Source organism: Temnothorax longispinosus, chromosome 6 (genome assembly GCF_030848805.1).
Source record: "Temnothorax longispinosus isolate EJ_2023e chromosome 6, Tlon_JGU_v1, whole genome shotgun sequence".
Classification (NCBI taxonomy): domain Eukaryota; kingdom Metazoa; phylum Arthropoda; class Insecta; order Hymenoptera; family Formicidae; genus Temnothorax; species Temnothorax longispinosus.
The window spans coordinates 5,917,976-5,937,824 of NC_092363.1; the positions used below are offsets into that span (position 1 = coordinate 5,917,976).

At 40.2% G+C, this 19,849-nt stretch overlaps 2 protein-coding genes across 4 annotated transcripts; one reads left to right on the top strand and one right to left on the bottom strand.

Annotated features, from left to right (window-relative positions):
* Positions 1–292: 292 nt before the first annotated feature.
* On the bottom strand, positions 293–8,404 carry LOC139814318 (uncharacterized). Its single transcript, XM_071780499.1, has 13 exons — positions 6,340–8,404; positions 5,754–5,948; positions 5,258–5,493; positions 4,751–4,962; positions 4,605–4,681; positions 4,304–4,500; positions 4,063–4,223; positions 3,791–3,959; positions 3,525–3,718; positions 3,315–3,444; positions 3,067–3,256; positions 2,840–2,982; positions 293–2,548 (listed from the first exon to the last, which is right to left on the bottom strand). The coding sequence occupies exons 1-13, from the start codon at positions 7,745–7,747 to the stop codon at positions 506–508; spliced, it is 5,355 nt and encodes a 1,784-aa protein (XP_071636600.1). The 5' UTR covers positions 7,748–8,404; the 3' UTR covers positions 293–505.
* Positions 8,405–13,908: 5,504 nt separating this feature from the next.
* LOC139814124 (probable cytochrome P450 6a13) lies at positions 13,909–19,781 on the top strand. 3 transcript variants are annotated; one of them, XM_071780156.1, is made up of 6 exons: positions 13,909–14,413; positions 15,282–15,691; positions 15,822–16,395; positions 16,471–16,692; positions 16,909–17,160; positions 18,384–19,781. In XM_071780156.1, exons 2-6 carry the CDS (start codon positions 15,341–15,343, stop codon positions 18,548–18,550), a joined length of 1,566 nt encoding a protein of 521 aa, XP_071636257.1. In that variant the 5' UTR covers positions 13,909–14,413; positions 15,282–15,340; the 3' UTR covers positions 18,551–19,781. The 3 variants fall into 3 exon arrangements, with proteins under 3 accessions (XP_071636257.1, XP_071636258.1, XP_071636256.1); XM_071780157.1 differs by having other exon boundaries at positions 15,299–15,691; XM_071780155.1 differs by having other exon boundaries at positions 13,910–14,413; positions 15,295–15,691.
* The last annotated feature ends 68 nt before the right edge of the window (positions 19,782–19,849 follow it).

Sequence of the window (19,849 nt, forward strand, 5' to 3'; positions counted from 1 at the left end):
TTACTCCGTCTTCATTGTGAGACGAGATTCATGAACTTTTTGAAGGCAAAATACTTAAATCATTTTATTTCTTCTACATTTAAGAAAAGCAATCTTTGTATATTATTTAATAATAACTATAATTAACTCTGAAAAGTTTACCGAATATTCTATCGAATTTCTTAAAATAAAAAATTAACAGATTTGTAAATGACGAAAGAATCCATATCGCGAACACATAACGCGTGCAAAAATACTTACCAAAACGACAGGAAACACTGGTGAAAAAAAATTGGAAAAAATAGTGTGTATATAATATTTTCTTTATAATTTATTAACTTATATGATATAACGATTAATATAAATTTCCACCGTTTCTCCATGTATATTTGCCGGCATATTTTTTGTCTTGTAAATCGCACAACTGATCGCTGCAATCCGGTCATTATTTCCTCTCGTCTTTACCTTCAACCGAATTTGAAGGTAAAACATAGTCACTCTATACAATCGTCTAAAATCATTTTCGTCAAGTTTCCTCGCGCTCCCAGTCCCAGTCCGTTTCTTCCGACTTCCTTCTCTGGCCAGCCTCGTAGATCTCATCTTCCGCCGCCTCTTCTTCTTCCTCGCCGGGCCAATTAAATTTCGCGGAATCTTCGTCGGTCTCTGATTTCGTCGAGCTCTGCCTGTGATTTCTGTCGCGCATAGCTCTACTGCATTCCGTCGAGTTTACCGAATCTGTCTCGTCTGTGCCGGATCTCGTCGAGCCGGTCCTTGTATCCTCCGTATCGGTGCTCCTACCTCTTAGCACCACGGTGGCTTCGACCGATTCGTCATTGGCGAACAATTCGATATCCTCGGATTGTTCACCGCTATGTTCGCGTTTAATTGGCGGTTCCTTCGTCTTAGTCTCGGATTGCTGCTCCTTGGAATCCTTTATGGTATACACCGAGAAGCCTTCCTCCTCCGATTTAGACTTCTGCATCTGCCAAGCTTTCTTGAAGGGATGTTCCCGCTCTTGCTGAACCAGTTTGGGCCTCTCCGGCAGGAGGTACTCGGGATCCTCCTCGCTCGCTTGACTCTTCACGATGGACTCTCGTTTGAACAAGCCAGTCGATGTCGGTTTGATCGAGATATCGCCTTCTTTCTTCACGACGTTCCAACCGGCACTCGCCAATTCCTCCTGCGACAACTGCGACAGATCTTGCAGGGATTCTCTCTTGCTTCCCTGGGTCAACATGAAGTTATAGTTGTTAACATCCTCCTCTTCCATGGACGTTTTCTGACTACTACTGGTGTAGGATGGCCTCCTCGACGTGTCCAGACTTGTCTCTTCCTCGCTCAGACTGTCTTCTCTCGATGGTGGACCCTGTTCGCGATATTCCCTACGTCGCATGTAAATATCCTCCTCGGGCTCACTCGGTTCCTGAGAGGATCCAAGAAGCGCAATCCGTGGGCCAACGCTAACGGTCCACGAGTCCATGTTATCTTCAGGCGTGATATCGTCCCTTAGCAAGGCTATTCTACCCTCCGCTGAGGATCTGCGTGTCAAGGATTCCACGCTGGCCTCGCTCTCCCCCTCAACCAACGATTCGCGCTGCTGAGCAATCAGTTTTTCCATAAACTGTTTTCTTCGTATTCTCAACTCACGTTCCCACTCCTCCTCATCGCTCGTCTTTGCTTCGGAACTCGAAGCGCGTACCAGCTTCGCTCTTCCTTGGGTCGACGGCTCATCCTCGCTCTCGGAAGAGAACGTTCTTCTCGTGATATCCGCCGACTTCACGAGGAGCGGTTTCGATTCGTGCTGTTCTCTGGCGGATGAACCTTCCTTTCCGACGAATTCCCAAGAACGATCGTCCGCTTCCCTGGCCGACGTTCTTCCTCTGGATTCGGATCTCTTGTACTGCCTCGAATCGCCCTCGATCTTTTTTCTGCGTTGCCATTCTTCGTCACTTTCTCTATCCCTTGACGACGGTCTCTTATCTTTGGTCCTGGATAACGAACGCCTGTTCCGCTGAGCAACAGCCTCGTCATGTTCCCGTTGACTTCTGAGAAATTCGACAGTTTCTTCTTCAGAGTCATCCGTGGCGTATCTCTGACTGTTTATACCTATCTTACGATCCGTGTAACTCTCCGTGTCTCTGGATGGTTTTCTAGTCACTAGCTTGGCTCGATCTTTGCTCGATACCTCTTCGGAATCATGATCGATGAATGACATTCGCCTTCCGTTCACCTTCTTCAGTGTCGGTACGTCTACTATTTCCTCTTCCGTGTCGTGCCTCTCGAGAATGGTAGCACCGTGAGCTATATCCTTCTGCCAGTCCCACCCGGTGGACGCGATTTCGTCATCCTCGAAACTATTTGCATGTTTGACCGCCACTTTCGCGGTTTCCATCACGGTTTCGGCATTTTTATCCTCGCTCGCGCGTGTCTTTTTTTCCTCGGAAACTTCGATCGCCGAAACGTCCGTGCTTTCCATTATGACATTCTTCACCTCCTGCATCGGAAGATCAAAAAGTAACGTCAAAACGACTGACGCGGCTATCACTATCGCTACTTCCAGAGGATCAATCTGCAAACGTAAGAATAATGTACCTCATATATGCATTAATTCTCTCGCACATAAAGTAGCATTAAATGCGGTCTGAAATTCGCTTTTGAATTATTTTTCTAGTGTCGTTTATACTTCTGAGAGATATTTTATACAGAAACTGATAGTGTATTACTGTATTATTAAAGACAATAATCAGACAGATAGATTTAGCGCTAAACGTGCGGTGAGAATATAAGCTTATAATAAATCTACAATTTCAAGAGACTGCGCGGTTTCGTAAATTATTCTCGCTTCGTCCGCACGACTTACTGCTCTATGAGGCTGAAACTCCGTAGAGAATCTCGTGGTCCCAACATTGTAGAAAAATACTGCGAATTGCGTTAGGTACACGGCGTACGATATTCTGCTGAGGATCACTAGCCAGTAGCTGGAGAGGAATCTGTTAACGCCGCCTACAAAGCGAGTGATTATTGCGTCAGTGCTCCTGTCTATTTACACGCCTATCGAGTTGTTGTTACCGCAGCGTTACAACGGACCTCCGTGCCCCGTGAAGCAGGCAAATATTGACCAGCATAGAGTCGCGGCCCACAGCACCGGTCCGATTACTGCATAGTGAGTAGCCTCTTCAGCGTCGTACACGTAGTCCCGCCTGGCCTGGCGCCAGGGTGAAAATAACGACCATGAGCCCATGGCCGTCGCAATCAACCAACCCAAGATCACTAACACCTGAAATTAGAACACTGCCACGATCACGCGCGATTATGATTATGCCGGGAGGGAGTACCCTGTGAATCCTGACGTTATTCCCAACGTAATGCAACAGCACGCCGAGGCCGACGCCGAAGACGTACGGCGTCGCTCTGTGCAGCGGCAGCGCGTAAGTTAAATTGGCAGTCTTGTAAAGGCGCTTTAATCTGCAATCAATGATATACCGTCAAAGTCTGCATTACTCGGGCACGCGCGTAAGATGTCTGAAATATTGTGTAATACTCACGATATCCCGTGATAGATGACGAGAGACAGATAATTGTTCATTGTCGCTATGTAACGAAGAGTGGCAGATAGCAGGATGAGGAAGGCCATCAGAAGGATACCAACGAGGAGTTTGTATTGCAGGAAGAAGACTAGGATAGGCGCCAAGAGCGACAGTTGCATGTCCAAGGCCAATTGGTACGTATGCGTGGCACACTGTAAAAGATCCATTGTTCGATAGATACGATCCATAAATATTTTTCGATTTGTCGCTCGCTATCTACTCACCATTTCCTCGAATGGAAAAAAATTCTGCACGTACAACAGGTTCGTCCACGCGTTGTTCTTACAGAGTTCCGCGTTCGCCGCGACGACGCTGTTCCATTGCGGACCCGAGCCGATGTGTTCCATCACGAACGCATACCAGAAGACCACCGCGAGCAACGCCGGTGAAAGTCTGAAGAGCATGCCAATGACAGAACAATCAATGCAACCTTTCTTTCTTGAGTTTGAGTCGAACAACTGCGAGGACTCTCTCATTTTTATTGAATCTAAAATACCTGATAAATCTGGCAACGAAACGACAAAACCAGCGAATTTCACCGCGAGTCTTCAGCTCCTTCGCCATGTTGTAAGCGGTGAGAACACCGCTTAGCAGCAAAAACGCGTCCGTGTAAACTAACGATACTCGCAGAACAGAGCTGGCCGGATTATTGGCGATCTATACGAGCAACGTTTAATCAATGAAACGATATGTCGAGGCGTTCTAACACAAAGGCGAACTTCGTCCAACGATCTTACCTCGGTAAGAAAAGTGCGGTTGCTAAACGGTATTCGGGAAATTGTTATAAGCTGGTGGGCAACGTAAAGAACGATCGTAGCCAGTGCTCTTATTCCGTAGATACACGTAATATCCGCAGCGTCCGTCGCTTCCTTCAATAAGGCTTTAATCGTCCTTCGTAAGGAAAATGACATGATTATCCTCTCAGAATAATTTCCTACGAAGGAAATGCATGCATTATGCCATAATCGCCGCTGTATTGAAATATTCCGGCAAACCTAATTTCGTAAGAGATTAAATCTTATCGAGAGACCCGCGTACCTTTCCCTCGCGTCTCCACGAAGTAATCCCTCACAGTCGCTACAATAACGAGACAAACAATCATAGCGTAAAAATACCTACAAAATAAATTAATAACATGGATTTATCAATTGCGTTTCTTCGTGGTGTAATAAAGAGATACGTACAAAACGCCGATCGTCTCTTTCGAATAGGTCTGAGACTTTTGCTTGACGTAACACATGTTAGGATCGACGTCCACCGTAAATTTAATTCCAACAGTTCCATTGTAATCCTTTAAGGTACTTCCTAACGCACGTTTAGCGTCCTCAGCAGAACACGCCGCGGGTAAACACAGCGCCCAATTCAATGTAGTGAATTTTGGAATGAAATGACCTGGCTGAAACATTCAATTGAAACAACGAATTGCTGAGAAGTTTCTAATTAAAAAAAACGAGTTATTTAAATTTTAAAAAATCAAGATTATTTTAAGACTTATTATAAAAATATTATTAAAAAAGTACCAAGAAAAACAATTTAAAAAAACAGATTTTTAATTTAAAAAAATATGAATCTTTAAATAGATTTCCATTATCAATATCTTCTTTAACTTTCGTTTACATTTCGCTCGAGATACAGACGGTATACAAATTTCACAATTTATTTTCGTTTAACTTTAACAAAACTTCTCTTACGTCGTGCATATTTCCTCGTATAAAAGTGCGGGCTTGCATTAGATTGACCGGCAGTCTCATGTCTGAATGGGAAGCTTGCAGATCCACAGTAGCCAGACAATATTTCCCTTGAATTCTTATCGTCTTGTCGTCTATTTTAACATGCGCCAGCACACCCAAACATTGATCGTAATCCCCGAACTGATTCACGTTTCCTCGTAACAAGCTCGACGGAATCTTTGCGCTCGAATCTAACACTAGAAACAAGACAGATCTTTGGTTCGATGAAATTGATGCAATTTTTCGAAAGCATAAACTTTCCGGTCATTGTCTATATATAGATGCGAGCCGAAAGCTTCGATTAGAGAGCTTTGTTAATTCAACAATGCTCACGTATCCTTATTCAGTAACATAATTATCAGTCTGAACATTGAACAACTTTTAGTTGAAGTAATTACAATAACTTTGGCTTCTGAATGAAAATAGAATGAACAGTTATTTCGGTCAAACGACTCACTTTGCAGCGCCCACAACTTGTAACCTCTCAATTGTCGCAGGAATATCTTGCCATGTTGCTGACATTCCGGATTTTCAACGTTCGTAAAATTTGGCACGAAAGTCGGCACACGCAGAATTGCATCATTCACTTCGGACAATGTAATAGACGCATCTACATGTTTCTTCGATTTCGGCTCTTGCTTCGTCTCTTGCTCTAAAAAATATTGCCTGATTAATTACATAAAATAAATTACGAAATTTTTTTATTAGTTTTATTTTGAAATTTTGAGATGCGTCTATCTATTTTGAAATTCTGAGATTGCTTTTATCGAACGAGAAAATAAAGATAAAGAATGTGCATTTTCAAAAAGGTCTATTTAAATAGAAAAATTTCTTTTAGTGTCCCTTAAGATTATTCAAAAGAAACAATGCAGAATTTCTACGCGTAGCAGAAGCTAGCGAATAAAAGATTACACGGCTGTTGAATATTAACTTAGTTAGATTATTACTTAAGATACTTCCACCAGCGCCTATTCACGCGGAAACACTAAACATCTTCGAATAAGCTCGCTTTTCGTATCGAACCATTTTCACATAATACTCACTCTCCGCTTGCGAAACTTCCTTCGACGGTCTCGAAGTTGGTTTCGCTGTTACTTTTTTGACATCCGCCCTTTCCGGTTGTTTCGCTTGCTCTTTAATCTTCGGTGCAGGTGTTAAAGTTTCGGGTTTCACTTGCGTCTTCGATTTTTCGTCTGTCTTCGTTGCAGTTTCAGGTTTAGGTTTAGGTTTAGGAGTAGCCTTCACCGATTCAACTTTTTTCGTGCCTTCAGTTAATTTCTTGGCACTTTCGACTGATTTTTTCGTGCCGTCGACGGATTCTTTCATGCTATCGATCGATTCAATTTTCTTTGTGCTTTCGATCGTCTTTTTCACGCTCTCAACCGCTGGTTTCGCAACATCGGCTGATTTTTTATCTTCTTGTTTTGATTTTTCCACATCGGGTTTACTAGGTAAAATTTTAGCTATCCTCGTTTTGTCTTTATCGGCGAGCCTCACTTTTTCTAATTTTCTAGGTGCTGGGGTGGTTTCTTTTATATCAGATTCTTTACCTTCATCTTCATCTTCATCTTTGTCATCTTTTTCTTGTTTTTTATGTAATACGCTAAGTGGTTTTTTAAGTAATTCTATTACTTTTTGTTGATCTATTTTGGTTGCTTTTTTTTCTTTTTCTTTCTTATTATCTTCCTCTTTCTTATCATTATCATCAGTTTTACTATATTTCATAGATTTAATAATCTTTGTAGTTTTAATTTCCTTCACTTGTTTCTTTGAATCTCTTTTAAAAACTTTTTTATCATCATCACCATTATCTTCATCTTCACCCTTATCTTCATCTTTATCTTCATCCTTTTCTTCATCTTTATCTTCATCATCATTATCATCATCAGTAGGAAACTTTTTCTTCACTCTTTTTTTCTTATCCTCAGCATCTTCATCTGATAGTTCAGCCTCAGATGCTTCTTTTTCTTCTTCGTCTTCATCTGTCTTTCCATCCGCCTGATCTCTTTCGGAATCCCCCACTGATTCCTCATCCTCCTCCATGCTTTCCACTTCCACAACCGTTTCTTCCTCCTCCTTGTCGTCATCCTCCTCGTCACTTTCTAGCCTGGAACTCCTCGGCATAGTTCCAGTCGTATCCCTGTCTCTCGGATGTTGAGTGATCTTCTCTATTCGAGCTCTTTCCGTTCCGACATTTGACGTCGACTCGGCAGGTGGTTTCCGGCCACCAGCGATGGTCCGCGGAACCGTGTCCTCGTGCCATTTCCGTGCCGAAAGTCCCCCGGTCGTCACCGTTCTGTCCGTTGGGCAGGCTCTGCCGTGCGCCGGGACGCAGACGGCCTGATGGTGCGTCTGCGGTACGACGTCGCGTATCCGGAAGCCATAGCAGGTGGCGTAGAGTATGACGAGACCCAGCAGCGCGACGCACTTGCCCAGAAGGGCGATAGCCATGACAGGGCAACCTTCACATGGAAGAGGCAAAGACCGGACGTTGTTCGCGAGGCTCGACCCACCGTCTGCCGATGATGCCTGTCGCTTGACGCGCGAGAGCGATTTTCCGTTCAAGAAATCCGTCCAAAATGAACGGCTCCGCGTCTTTTCACCCGCGGCCTCTCCGGTTCTTCCGCAATCTTCCACTTCCCGTTTCGCGATCGCGAAGAAACCTTAGGATATATCAGCGATCTGTCGCGCCGATCGCCCTCCAACGTGGCAAACCCCGGGCCACCACGTCTACAGCCGGCCGTGCCTTCGCGGAAATTAGAGCGCATGGCATCGGTCCAAGCAGCTAGGAGTTTTATTTAGCATCAACATTTCGAGGCGGTCGACCGCCAGCAGAACGGCAGCGGCCTCTTCTAACCGCGGCTCCGACTGCATCGACGCTATCCGTTGCGGTCCATCTGACGTGTCTTTATTACGCAAGATACCAAAGGATCACCAAGTAATCCGCGTAATTTCGGTGATGCTTGCGGCTTAATCTCCCGCGTCATATTATAAAGTAAATCTCACTGCTTTATTGTTGTCGCGAAATAATTCGAGATTTAGAAAGCAGCGTACAGTTGTGAGAATCGATTCAAATGTCACTTTTAACAATGTGTATACAACAATTAATTAATGAGCACTGTAAAAAAATTTTGTAAAATTACAACTATTATAGTGAGTAATTTTGAGACCCACTATAATAGTTGTAATTTTACAAAATTACAGTACGGAAGGAAAAAGTAATTTTGTATTACAATTACACAAATTAAGAATGTGTGGAAATTTACACCTATTATAGTGGGTCTCAAATTACTCACTATAATAGTTGTAAATTTTACAAAAATTTTTTACAGTGAGATATCTATCAAATAATCAGCTTAATCCGAGAGTTTATTGACTTTATTAAAAGTATTTCTTATCACATTTGCGATTAAAAATCTCACATGGATAAAATATATTTAGGTATCGATATTATCAATATTAGTTTTAATAAGTGTCAATGTATTGATAATGTTACATGTGTTAATTTTTATTAATTTATTTCCTCTTCTTCTTAATTATGACTAAACTATGAATAATCTCTTAATTTTTCGGACAAGTAATGAAATTTTAATGTGACTTCCGTAGCAGTGATTGCATTCAAATGAATACGATTGCTGATTATTTATTCATAGTCCTATTTAGGTCGTGGGACAGCAGCAAACGAACACGCTGATCCGCTTATTGCGAATTTAGTCAATCTCGACGGACGATGGCGAAATTTTGCGGACAAAGCTCACACTGGCCTTTGCAACTAGTAAAATCCGACGTATATTCGGATTAATCTCAATCGTGTCTGAGAATTTCAAGGCATTACTATCGTGTATGCTTTCTCTCTTCATAGTTATATATAATATACATTTAGCGGAACGTTATCTTATCGAATTATTTAGACATAAAAATATAACATAATTTGATCATATAGTCAAACCTTTTTCAGCGCTATTTTTCGAAATTTGTTCTTACAATTAGATCGTAAACTTGTACTAAACTGAGCAGCCATCTGGTTTAGCAATTTATTGCGTATTTCAGAACAATATGCGGACACAATGAAGAGCTATTCGAATTCCCAGATTTTGCTGCCAAGTTTAGCCAGCGAGATTGTCTGCTTTTTCGGGCACGAAACTTATATGCTACAAAAAGAAGATTCCAAATTTCGAAAAATGTGCAAAAAATTACTTGCGACAGTAATAAGAAGAAATAGGAAATTTGCGATTTTGCACACCCAGAATCTTCAAGTCGCAAATCTAAATTCTTCTAAAAACAAATGCAAATAAATTAAATTTGTAAAAGTATATACATAATTATTTATATTATGTTACTGTATATTTATACTGGTTTAATAATTTATATTTCTTTAATAATTTATTTTTCTTTGAAGTATTTATTTGCAAGTATGTGTAAAGAAGAAATTGATTATTTTTAATATACCTAGTATATATTAAGGAGATTGTAAACAAAATCAGAAACGTTATAAATTGCTTGAAATTTAAAACATAAGCTGTTTTATAAATAATGTCAGCATATGAATGTTTTTAGATTCTATCGTCGGGATTAGTTTTTAAGAACATTTATAACAAAGTTCAAATTTTTTTTTAATGCCACTTTTATGTCAGTAAAAGTTTTATCAAGTAATTATCTATGTGTATTTTATACAGCGAAGCAATTGAAGCCAACATATTTTCTCATGTGATATAAAATAAGTTTATTTATTTTGTGCTAAGTTTTCGTTGTTCTATTTAAATCAATTTGATTACATACATACACGTTTTAATATCGATTTATTGCTACGCGGTCCCCTGCTACAGTGCAAATTTTAATATTGCAAGAAAACTATGTGTGTTGATATTTCTCAAATCTTTGAAATCTTTGAACTTTTAGTATAATATTTTTTTTATATAATAAACATAAGTTTATTTATATATATAGTTCTTAATATTTTTTTAATAGTTATTTTTGTATATATATATAATTAATAGATATGCAGTTTTGAATCTCTCTCTAGAACCCATTAATAAATCTTAAACTTTGTTATATTTTTAATATCTCTGATTCTCTTTAGAAAAAATGTACAATGAAATGTGAGTTATCTAAAGAAACACGCTTGCTTCTTTCATAATATTCGAATATCTCAATTATTAGTAAACTCGTGTTGGAACAGAACTCTTTGATTTAACGAAAATAGGAGAATATTTCGCACCGCGTATTGTACAATTCGCGAAACATTTCCGCAGCAACGGAACCAGTCGCTTCTGCAGCAGGCAGCAAGATCAATAGTCGGCCAATTATCAGCGGTTGGTCACTGATTTGATATCTTTTTCTTTCCACGCACACACACAATTTTATAATTTTACATTTATATTTTTGTGAAAATTATAAATATGAAAACTACATTTGTCAATAATTTATTATTTATTCTTATTTGGGATAATCGCTCTTCATTATAATGCATCTTTTACGTCTCATGTGAAGCACAAAACAGGAAGAGTACATTAATTTATTTTTATAATTAACACAATAATACGATTGTATATTCTTACACACTTATGTAAAACGGTTAGCAATATTTAACATATTTTTAGAAATTCTTAAGAAATATTGCGAAATACAAAACTTGACATACCGCTGACGATTGATGCTTCTACATATACAGTCTAACAATAACATTTAATCACATGTAATAAATAATATTTCACGGCTACTTATGACCTATTATTTCATAATAAAAAATTGTTGATCGTGATGAAGAGCTCGATAAGATTATAGTTTTGATTGAGAAAGATAAACTTGCATTCACATCTGATACAATGCAAAACGTTATCATTCGTAACGTAATAATATCTGTATCTTATCGAACAAGATTCCCTCAGAATTTTTTTAGGCAGAATCTACTTCAATGATCGTAACACATTCCAATCTTAATTGTCTTCATTATAAATATATCTAACGCACAGATATATGCAGAATGCAGGTCACAACGCTCGGAATCGACTGAGAAAAAGATATTATAAATAAATGGGAGCGAAAGAAAATAGTGAATCGGTTAAAAAAGCATGCACAATTAAGTCGAATAAACGTTCAAAAGGAATGTAAGCGTCTCCCCGTGCTCCGCCATCTGTTTCCATCAAGGTAGAGATCAACGTTGCAGGGATAAACGTGAAAGAAAAATCTATTTTTCGAGAAGTGACACGTCGATCGACAGTGACACGAACGAAATAGTTTCCACAAAAGATTAAAAGACGAGTGTTAACGAATTTGAGAGAAAAACGAGTTTTTCAGCTTAAAGTAAAAAAGAAAGAAGAGAAAGAAAAGTAGCAGCAGGAAAAAGAACACTGCTTGTGGCAAACAAAGCAATTTTTGGCAGTTGAGATCGAGAAGTGACACGTCGATCGACAGTGACACGAACGAAATAGTTTCCACAAAAGATTAAAAGACGAGTGTTAACGAATTTGAGAGAAAAACGAGTTTTTCAGCTTAAAGTAAAAAAGAAAGAAGAGAAAGAAAAGTAGCAGCAGGAAAAAGAACACTGCTTGTGGCAAACAAAGCAATTTTTGGCAGTTGAGATCGAGAAGTGACACGTCGATCGACAGTGACACGAACGAAATAGTTTCCACAAAAGATTAAAAGACGAGTGTTAACGAATTTGAGAGAAAAACGAGTTTTTCAGCTTAAAGTAAAAAAGAAAGAAGAGAAAGAAAAGTAGCAGCAGGAAAAAGAACACTGCTTGTGGCAAACAAAGCATTTTTTGGCAGTTGAGATCGAGAAGTGACACGTCGATCGACAGTGACACGAACGAAATAGTTTCCACAAAAAATTAAAAGACGAGTGTTAACGAATTTGAGAGAAAAACGAGTTTTTCAGCTTAAGGGGATGCTAGAGCCGTCTGTTTTACCGGCATTTTTTGTCGGCACGTAGCGTCGTATTAATTTGACAGAATTAAAAATCCTTCTCCAGAATTGCAGTACATACTTTAATGATTCGGGGGAACTCCGATTTTATATAGAAAACGAGAAAAAATTACGAAAGTACAGATTTCCTTATCCTACTTTTATCCCAATATGGCGTCTCGAGTTGCGGCGAGCTGTCAGCTCGTCACAAGATGTATTTCATATAAGAGATATACCATTGGTACGAACGCGAAAACAAGTTCCCCCGAATTGCACAACAAGAAAAACATCGATAAACCCTCCAAATCAAGATTTGGAAGCGTAATATAAAAGTATAATGTCGATGTGCATCGTGCGTATGTGTGCGTGCAATGTAGCGTGCTATCCTTGTCTATATCTTTGTCTATACAAGGACAGATATAGTTCGCCGGTCTTCTTTACCGACGCCGATCGAGTTTGGCTACGGCTCCAGCATCCCCTTAAGGGGATCCTGCAGTGACTGGCGAACTTCCTCGATGTCGATAATGTCAACCTTTCTAATTTTGTTTTCCCTATATCTGTCTTTGTCTAACGAAATGACATCTGTCCTTTTTTCGATTGCTCGCTATCTTACGCAAGATCCGGCAACTACTGTTGCTGCTCTTCTTGTCATCCTGCATCCGTATTTACATTACTAAAATAATTATTAGATGGATCTTTTTTTGTACGCATTGAATCTTACTTCTACTTACACGATATTATTCCTACATGTTTTCCCAAGGGTGGATGATAAACATTATGTACGTATAAACTGTAGAATTTTTGTTTTAAGCAAATATTGTCGTCAGGTGACAGCTGTGTACGTGCCCCAATAAGTAATATTTTTAATTTTTTGGTGCTTTTGATATAAAATCGCGTTTTCCACCCTAGATTTTTGTGCGGACTTTAATTCTAAACCAAGAACTTGCAATTCTGTAAAGTCAATTAAAAGATCCATTGATTAACGATAATGTCGGTAAATCATACGGCTGCAGGATCCCCTTAACGCAATATTTGCGCGCTTCATGTTTTACCGATATCAAAGTAAATGCGCAAATAACAACCGATATTCTGTTGCGGGAGAAATAAAGTTTACTTATCTTTCAGCCGCGTTATTTTCAACTTTGCATGCTTGTTTAACCAAATGTTTAAACAAATATCTGATCTAGCTCAAGAACGGAAAAAGTAAAAAAAATAAAACATTTTATTTTCTTTTAGTGCGAAAATACGACTGGTAACGACCAGTTCTGCATTGTTTTATTTACATGGAATATAAAAATATATCGGAGTATCTCTATGTTTATCTATACGTGTATCGTATTGATCGTATTTTAAAGATAATGATCAGTCACGTTCTGCAGAGCCTCATCAGAATGAAGTAAATGTTGCCTTCACAAAGATTAGATTAACCCACCAGGTTGTTCAGCAAAGTTCATACAAAGTTATACAACAACTTTTACTAGATCTAATATAGAACGCACTTTGAAAAATTCAGTTCCACACGAAGATCCGTAATGCGCATTTTAAATGCTTTATTGTGTTCAAATTCGCTTCTCTTTCTATCTTCCACCGAAAGATACACGCCACTCATTCGAACGAGGCAGCGAATTTACGCGACTGAAGATACGCGGCCGCGCGCGAAAAAAGAATGCAAGTTCGTTTTACTCTTTGTCGGAGCGGCTGATACCGGCGACGGAGAGGGATGCATAAGCCTCTTGAGAAGATAACCCGTAGCTATCCGCGGAGGTATCGGGTCGGCCATATGGGCTCGGCTCAAAGCCGAGCGCGAGGTCTCTTATAAATGCGTGGCGATCGTTCATGCCTTCCAGTCGGTGGGAGATCAGCCTTTCCGCGGGAACGATACGGCGCGACGATACAACGTCAACGTTACACGCTTGGAATAAACGCGTCGTTTCTCCTCTCCTCCCTGTCGTCCCTTGTCTTTTCTTCTCGCTGTCCCCTCGCGGGCCGCCGCGGTCGGGAAACCGCGGTCGGTGCGAGCGAAATCATGCCGCGGAATGTCTTTTAGCACATCCGACTTTCCTTCGCGTTAAATCGAACGGAATTTGTGCCGTTTGGGTGTGTTACTCCTTGGAATGCCAGTGGGCGAGTGCGCATCCCCTCGGCGAAGAAACGGAGCGAGCCGATAAATCGGTGCGACGCAAACTGCGTGACGCAGCGTAAGAGGAATAACGTAAGAGGAATAAAAAATCGTCGCTTATCTAAATGGAATTTGAAATAATCGCATTGGCGTAACGGAAACTAAAACAAATCTATCACACCGAAAATTTTAATAGATTAATAAAATTAAAATATACGTGCTTTTTTCTTTTGATTATCCCCTGAGCTTCTTCTTCTCTCTTAAAAATTCCAAACGCTTGAAAACCGAATTAATTAAGAATGATTCGATCGTTATTTTGTATTATTATCATTACCAAATAGTATAAAGTATACACTTCTTAACAAAATAATAAAATTGCAAATCGCATACAAAATTTTTAGAGAAAATATGACCAATATCTGTCCTACTGTTTCTTCTTAAAACTCTCAAGAATATTTGAAATCTCTGACACGTCCGTGCAACGTGCACGAGAGAAATCGAGCTGTGAACGACGGAAAGTTTTAATGCTAATGTCTTGACGTAGCCGTTAAAAGCAGCAGGTGGTTAAGTAGCGTAGGACTCCGCTAAACTGCGCACGCGTTTTGTATACATACGACCGGAGCTCGCGTGTAATCGGATATGGATATGTCGCGCGCGAGCATGAGCATCGTAATCTCTCCTCGTGGTGCTCCTTTGCGCCGCCAAGTGTTTACGTTTGTAAAACGAATTCAAAAATAGACCTCGGTAGCTAAACAGCCGCGGCTGTTCGTTTGCCGCGAGAAGAATCCAACAACGTCGTAAATCGATTGCGAACGATTCAGCGCGGCTATCGAGTAACCCGCTCACGTCAAAGAGCTATGCAGTGTAAATTAAGGATTACAAGACACATTAATCATATACATGTATCTGCGATAAAATTACATGAAAGAAAAACAGTTATCATTTCAGTCATAAATCATAGATTACGCTTTTAGAAAGGCTGCTGCTGTTTGAGACTTGCGCATTGAGCAGAGATTGAAAATGCTCGGCATCGTAGCGATATTACTGGATCCTTTTCTGCTTATCGGGCTCCTCCTCGGTAGCCTGTACTTCTATTTCACGGCCACCTTTGACTTTTGGGAATGCCGCGGCGTACCGTTCAGAAAGCCGACCGTGCTGGTCGGGAATTTCGGTCCCTTGCTTTTGTTCCGACAGTCTCTGCCGGAAAACGTGAAAGAGATGTATCAGTGGTTCAAGGATGAAAGGTTCTTCGGCGCATTCCGAGTAAGATCGCCCGTGCTGATCTTACGCGATCCCGATCTGGTGAAGAGCGTATGCGTCAAGGATTTCGCTTGCTTCCTGAACCGTGGGATTCCGGTCAATAACGATCAGGTACGCGCGACAACTAATCTCCTTTCCTGTCTCCATCGCCGAGACGCTAACTGCTACTTCTTGTTAATATTTGTTAAAATACGCGAGAGCTCTGTTGATGAAATCCCCATTTTAATTGTGCACGCGCCAGGATCCGCTCTCCGGACATCTGTTCAATCTCGAAGGGCGCAAATGGAAGGGCCTCAGGTCGAAACTGACGCCCGCTTTCTCGTCGGGCAAGCTGAAGCGGATGTTCTACTTGTTGGTGGAGTGCTCCGAGGAGTTGCAGAGACTCATCAAGGAGGCGAGCTGCAACGACGACCAAACCGTCGAGGTACGGGAACTGGCCGCGAAATTCATCATCGACGTCATCGGCAGCTGCGCCTTCGGCATACAGATAAACGCGCTCACTGACGACGAATCCGAGTTTCACAGGGCGGCGAAGAGGCTCAAGCCGAGTTATAAGGACTCTCTCTGGAGGATGCTACGAACGGCCATGCCGAAGTTGTACAGACTGCTGGGTATTCAGCTCGTTGATCCAAGTGTTACCAAATTCTTCATGGACGTCGTGTCGCAAATGATCAGCCAGAGGGAAAGTAACGGCACGACCAGGTACGACTTTATGGACCTGCTGATCGAGCTAAGAAACAAGGGTACTCTGGAGAACGAAACCGGCAACCCGACGATCTGCAGCGACGAGGACGCCCAAGCGGCGAAGGAAGCCGGTAAATCAAATTGCGATGCGGAACATACGGCATCGTTTTACTTACAAAAGCTAAAAAAAAATCCGTTATTTATAGAATTAGATCAGCATACTATCGCGGCGCAAGCATTCGTTTTCTTCGCCGCCGGCTACGAAACGTCATCGAACACGATCGCGTTCTGCCTCTACGAGCTGGCCTTGAACCAGGAAATCCAAGATAAGACCAGGCGAGAGATACACGACGTTTTACAAGAACGGGGTGAAAAATTGACTTACGACGCGGTGCAGGAAATGAAGTATCTCGACATGGTAATATTAGGTACGGACCTGATGATGTCATTGATTGAGAAATCCGAAAGTAAGGGAAAAAACAATGTATATCCCCGAACGTAATCCTTTTCTCGCGAACAACGAGATTCGGATCTCAATTTTGTATCGCGATAAAAGTCGTCACGCGACAGTTTGACAGTAAAAATAAAACCGTTGGAGATAATCTGGGAATGCTTATTTAAATATATATATATAAAATGTGTAGAGACTCTCAGGAAATATCCGCCGGCCCCGCTGCTCTCTCGAAGATGCGAGTACAACTACCAAATACCGAACAGCAATGTGGAGCTGCCGGCCGGCATACGGGTCATCATACCGATTTACGGCCTCCACCACGACCCGAATTACTATCCCAATCCGGCAAGATTCAATCCCGAGAGATTCACGGAAGAGAATAAACGCGCGAGACATCCCTACACGTATCTTCCATTTGGAGAAGGGCCACGAAATTGCATAGGTACCCGACTCTTGCGCTCACAATCAGAGAAAGACGTAGTACCAGCAGCTAGAAAATTGAGAGGAACAACGTAGCTATATTCTGATAATTCTCATGACTTTATATAAAGGGGTCTTTATGCGGGTATTTAAATCTCATTGTCAGATGTGTCACATTATGGTTGCTAGAACTATTTTCTCTGAGTGTACTTAGCTTCTTTCTATATTTTCGCACTTTTTTCTATATTTCGCGTTAAGTTGAATTTCCATTCTATCTATTACGGAAAGTTTCGAAAAGTTTTCTATTATTACAGCATGATCTCTTTTTTTATATCTATTTCTTTTTCTGCTCTTAAAAATAAAAACAATTTTTGGCACAAATCGTCGATTTTAGCGCGAACGCTGAAATTTTCTGCGAAATGTCGTAAGTTTAATGTTATCAGATCTAAGAAGAGTTGCTCAACATCGTTTATCTTCCAGATATATTTTAAGCAGTTTTCGGACTTTTGTGCTGTTCGAACGAACGTCTAAAGTCTAAACTCTTAAATTATTTATTTTTTCTGTAGGATGGCTGCGAATGATATCGCAGTCGAATTGCGAGTAGAGAGATTAAGCAAACAGTGAATCCAGAGAATTCATAATCCGCTGACTCAACGCGCGACATTACGTCACGTGCTACGTCGCTCGTTCGAATAAAAAAAAGGCTTATTGATTCCGGTCAGCACTTTAGAACCATGACAAAATTATTCGATGTCGATAAGAAATAATATCTATAGAATTCGCAAACACGCCGTGTAATCCCCGCTCGATTGTCTTATCGAGATTCATACATACATTTTTCCCTTATCTCCGTTTGCCATGCTTCACGCAAGAGCGTGCCAATGTTGTTGAATCACATTCAGCCAATATTCCTCGTTATCTTTAAGCGATCGTTAATTCAACTAATAATCGACGGACGACAGATTGCATATTAAAGCGATTGCGTAGCGTGCGAAATTCGTCGTTTAAATAACTCGCTTAGCAATTATTAGCTCAAGAGGCGAGACGCACCGCGCTTGAGCGTGCAAATTTATGCGGCACGGAGGACGACGACCTTGATAATGTACCGTATATGCGCGTGTTTTATGCAAAAGCCACCGTCCCGATTTGATAAGCAAGCTTGCCTCAAACTCGTCGTTAAATCAGCAATTAAGTAACTGACGCGTCGTAAAGTCGACACATTATGACGATTTTGCAACTTTTCAGGCATGCGGTTCGCGTTGCTGCAAATCAAGATGGGGATAATATCATTTCTGAAGGATCATCGAGTCGAAATATGCGACAAGTCGACGGTGCCGATCAAGTTCAGCAGACGGAGTCTCGTGACCACGAACGAGGCAGGATTTTGGCTCGCCATTACTTCCTCTTCCTAAATACAGACTGCATTTGATAGCGCGTTTCTTTTTCCTTCAAGAAACCAGTGATTAACGTTAAAAATAGACGCGTATATAAATTCGCTACGATAATGCACTTAATTCGCGACAGAGAAATAGAACGTCAGCTGTCACTCGTTTGTTTCTTGCAAGTTAATTAATTCAGAATTGGAGGAAGACTCGCGAAATGAATTAAGTTCATATAATATCTTTATGTTGTTTTTTCACCTGAATTCGAGGTTAAGAAAAGATATTTGTTCTTGAATTTTAGAATTCTCAATCTTGAAAGATCTTTTCTTCTCGCTCTCCTGAAAAGTCCGAGTGTTTTAGTTTCTTCTACTTTTGACGCTTTTAATAGAAATCCTATATCTAGAACCGCGAAGGAATAAATCATTCTTGTTGATTAAAAAAGAGAACGAAACAAGATCATTGAAATGTTATCAATGATTTATGTTTTATGTTACATCGATCCCACCTACACAAATAACTTTTGCAATCGCGCATTAGAGATTTATGCTGCGCGCATAAATACAATTTTTAATGCGATATTTGTGAAAAATTATCCTATTCAGTCAAAGAAATAACGAGTGAACTGATATACTTCTGAATCCCTCAGAAGTCAAACGTGATCATTTTCACTTTTTGTATATTATTTCTTGATTTTAGTACCAGAGTATACGTAATTAGTTTATAATTTCATCAATTTTCTCTATTTTTTAATTCATGGAGTTGTGGTCGAGTTCTGAGAGTTTGAGTTCCTAGGCTCATGTCATATCCCCCATAAGTAGCAAAATATTTTTTAGAGGCTTTAAAAGAAAAGAGAATAAAGTTGTTTGCTTATTACATTAACAACAATGTAAGCGGAGAATAGCCAATTTAACTGAAAGATGGAAAAGTATAAGATGCGAGACGAATCGATTTAAATTTACTCTTTTAAGTTCCTTAATTTTTATTTATCATATAAAAAAACCGTATGGGATGACTCAATATCTTAAAATATTCAACTAGATAAAAAAAAACGATATTATATGTATACCTCCCACTATAAGGAACATTAAGTCACTGTTATTAGCGACTCTCATTTCTGCAATGCGTACTTATATGTAGTTTTTGTCATATCGAAGATTTATCTCATTACATTAAGTTCTAGAAGTGACTCGCTCTTAACTTTCCACGAGAGGCAGTGTACTTTTTATTCTAACATTTATAAAATATATATTTATAAAATATATTTATAAACGCAGCGTTTTAAAATAAAGTACCGCGTTCAGACAAATTTTTTGTGTTACATGTAGCACA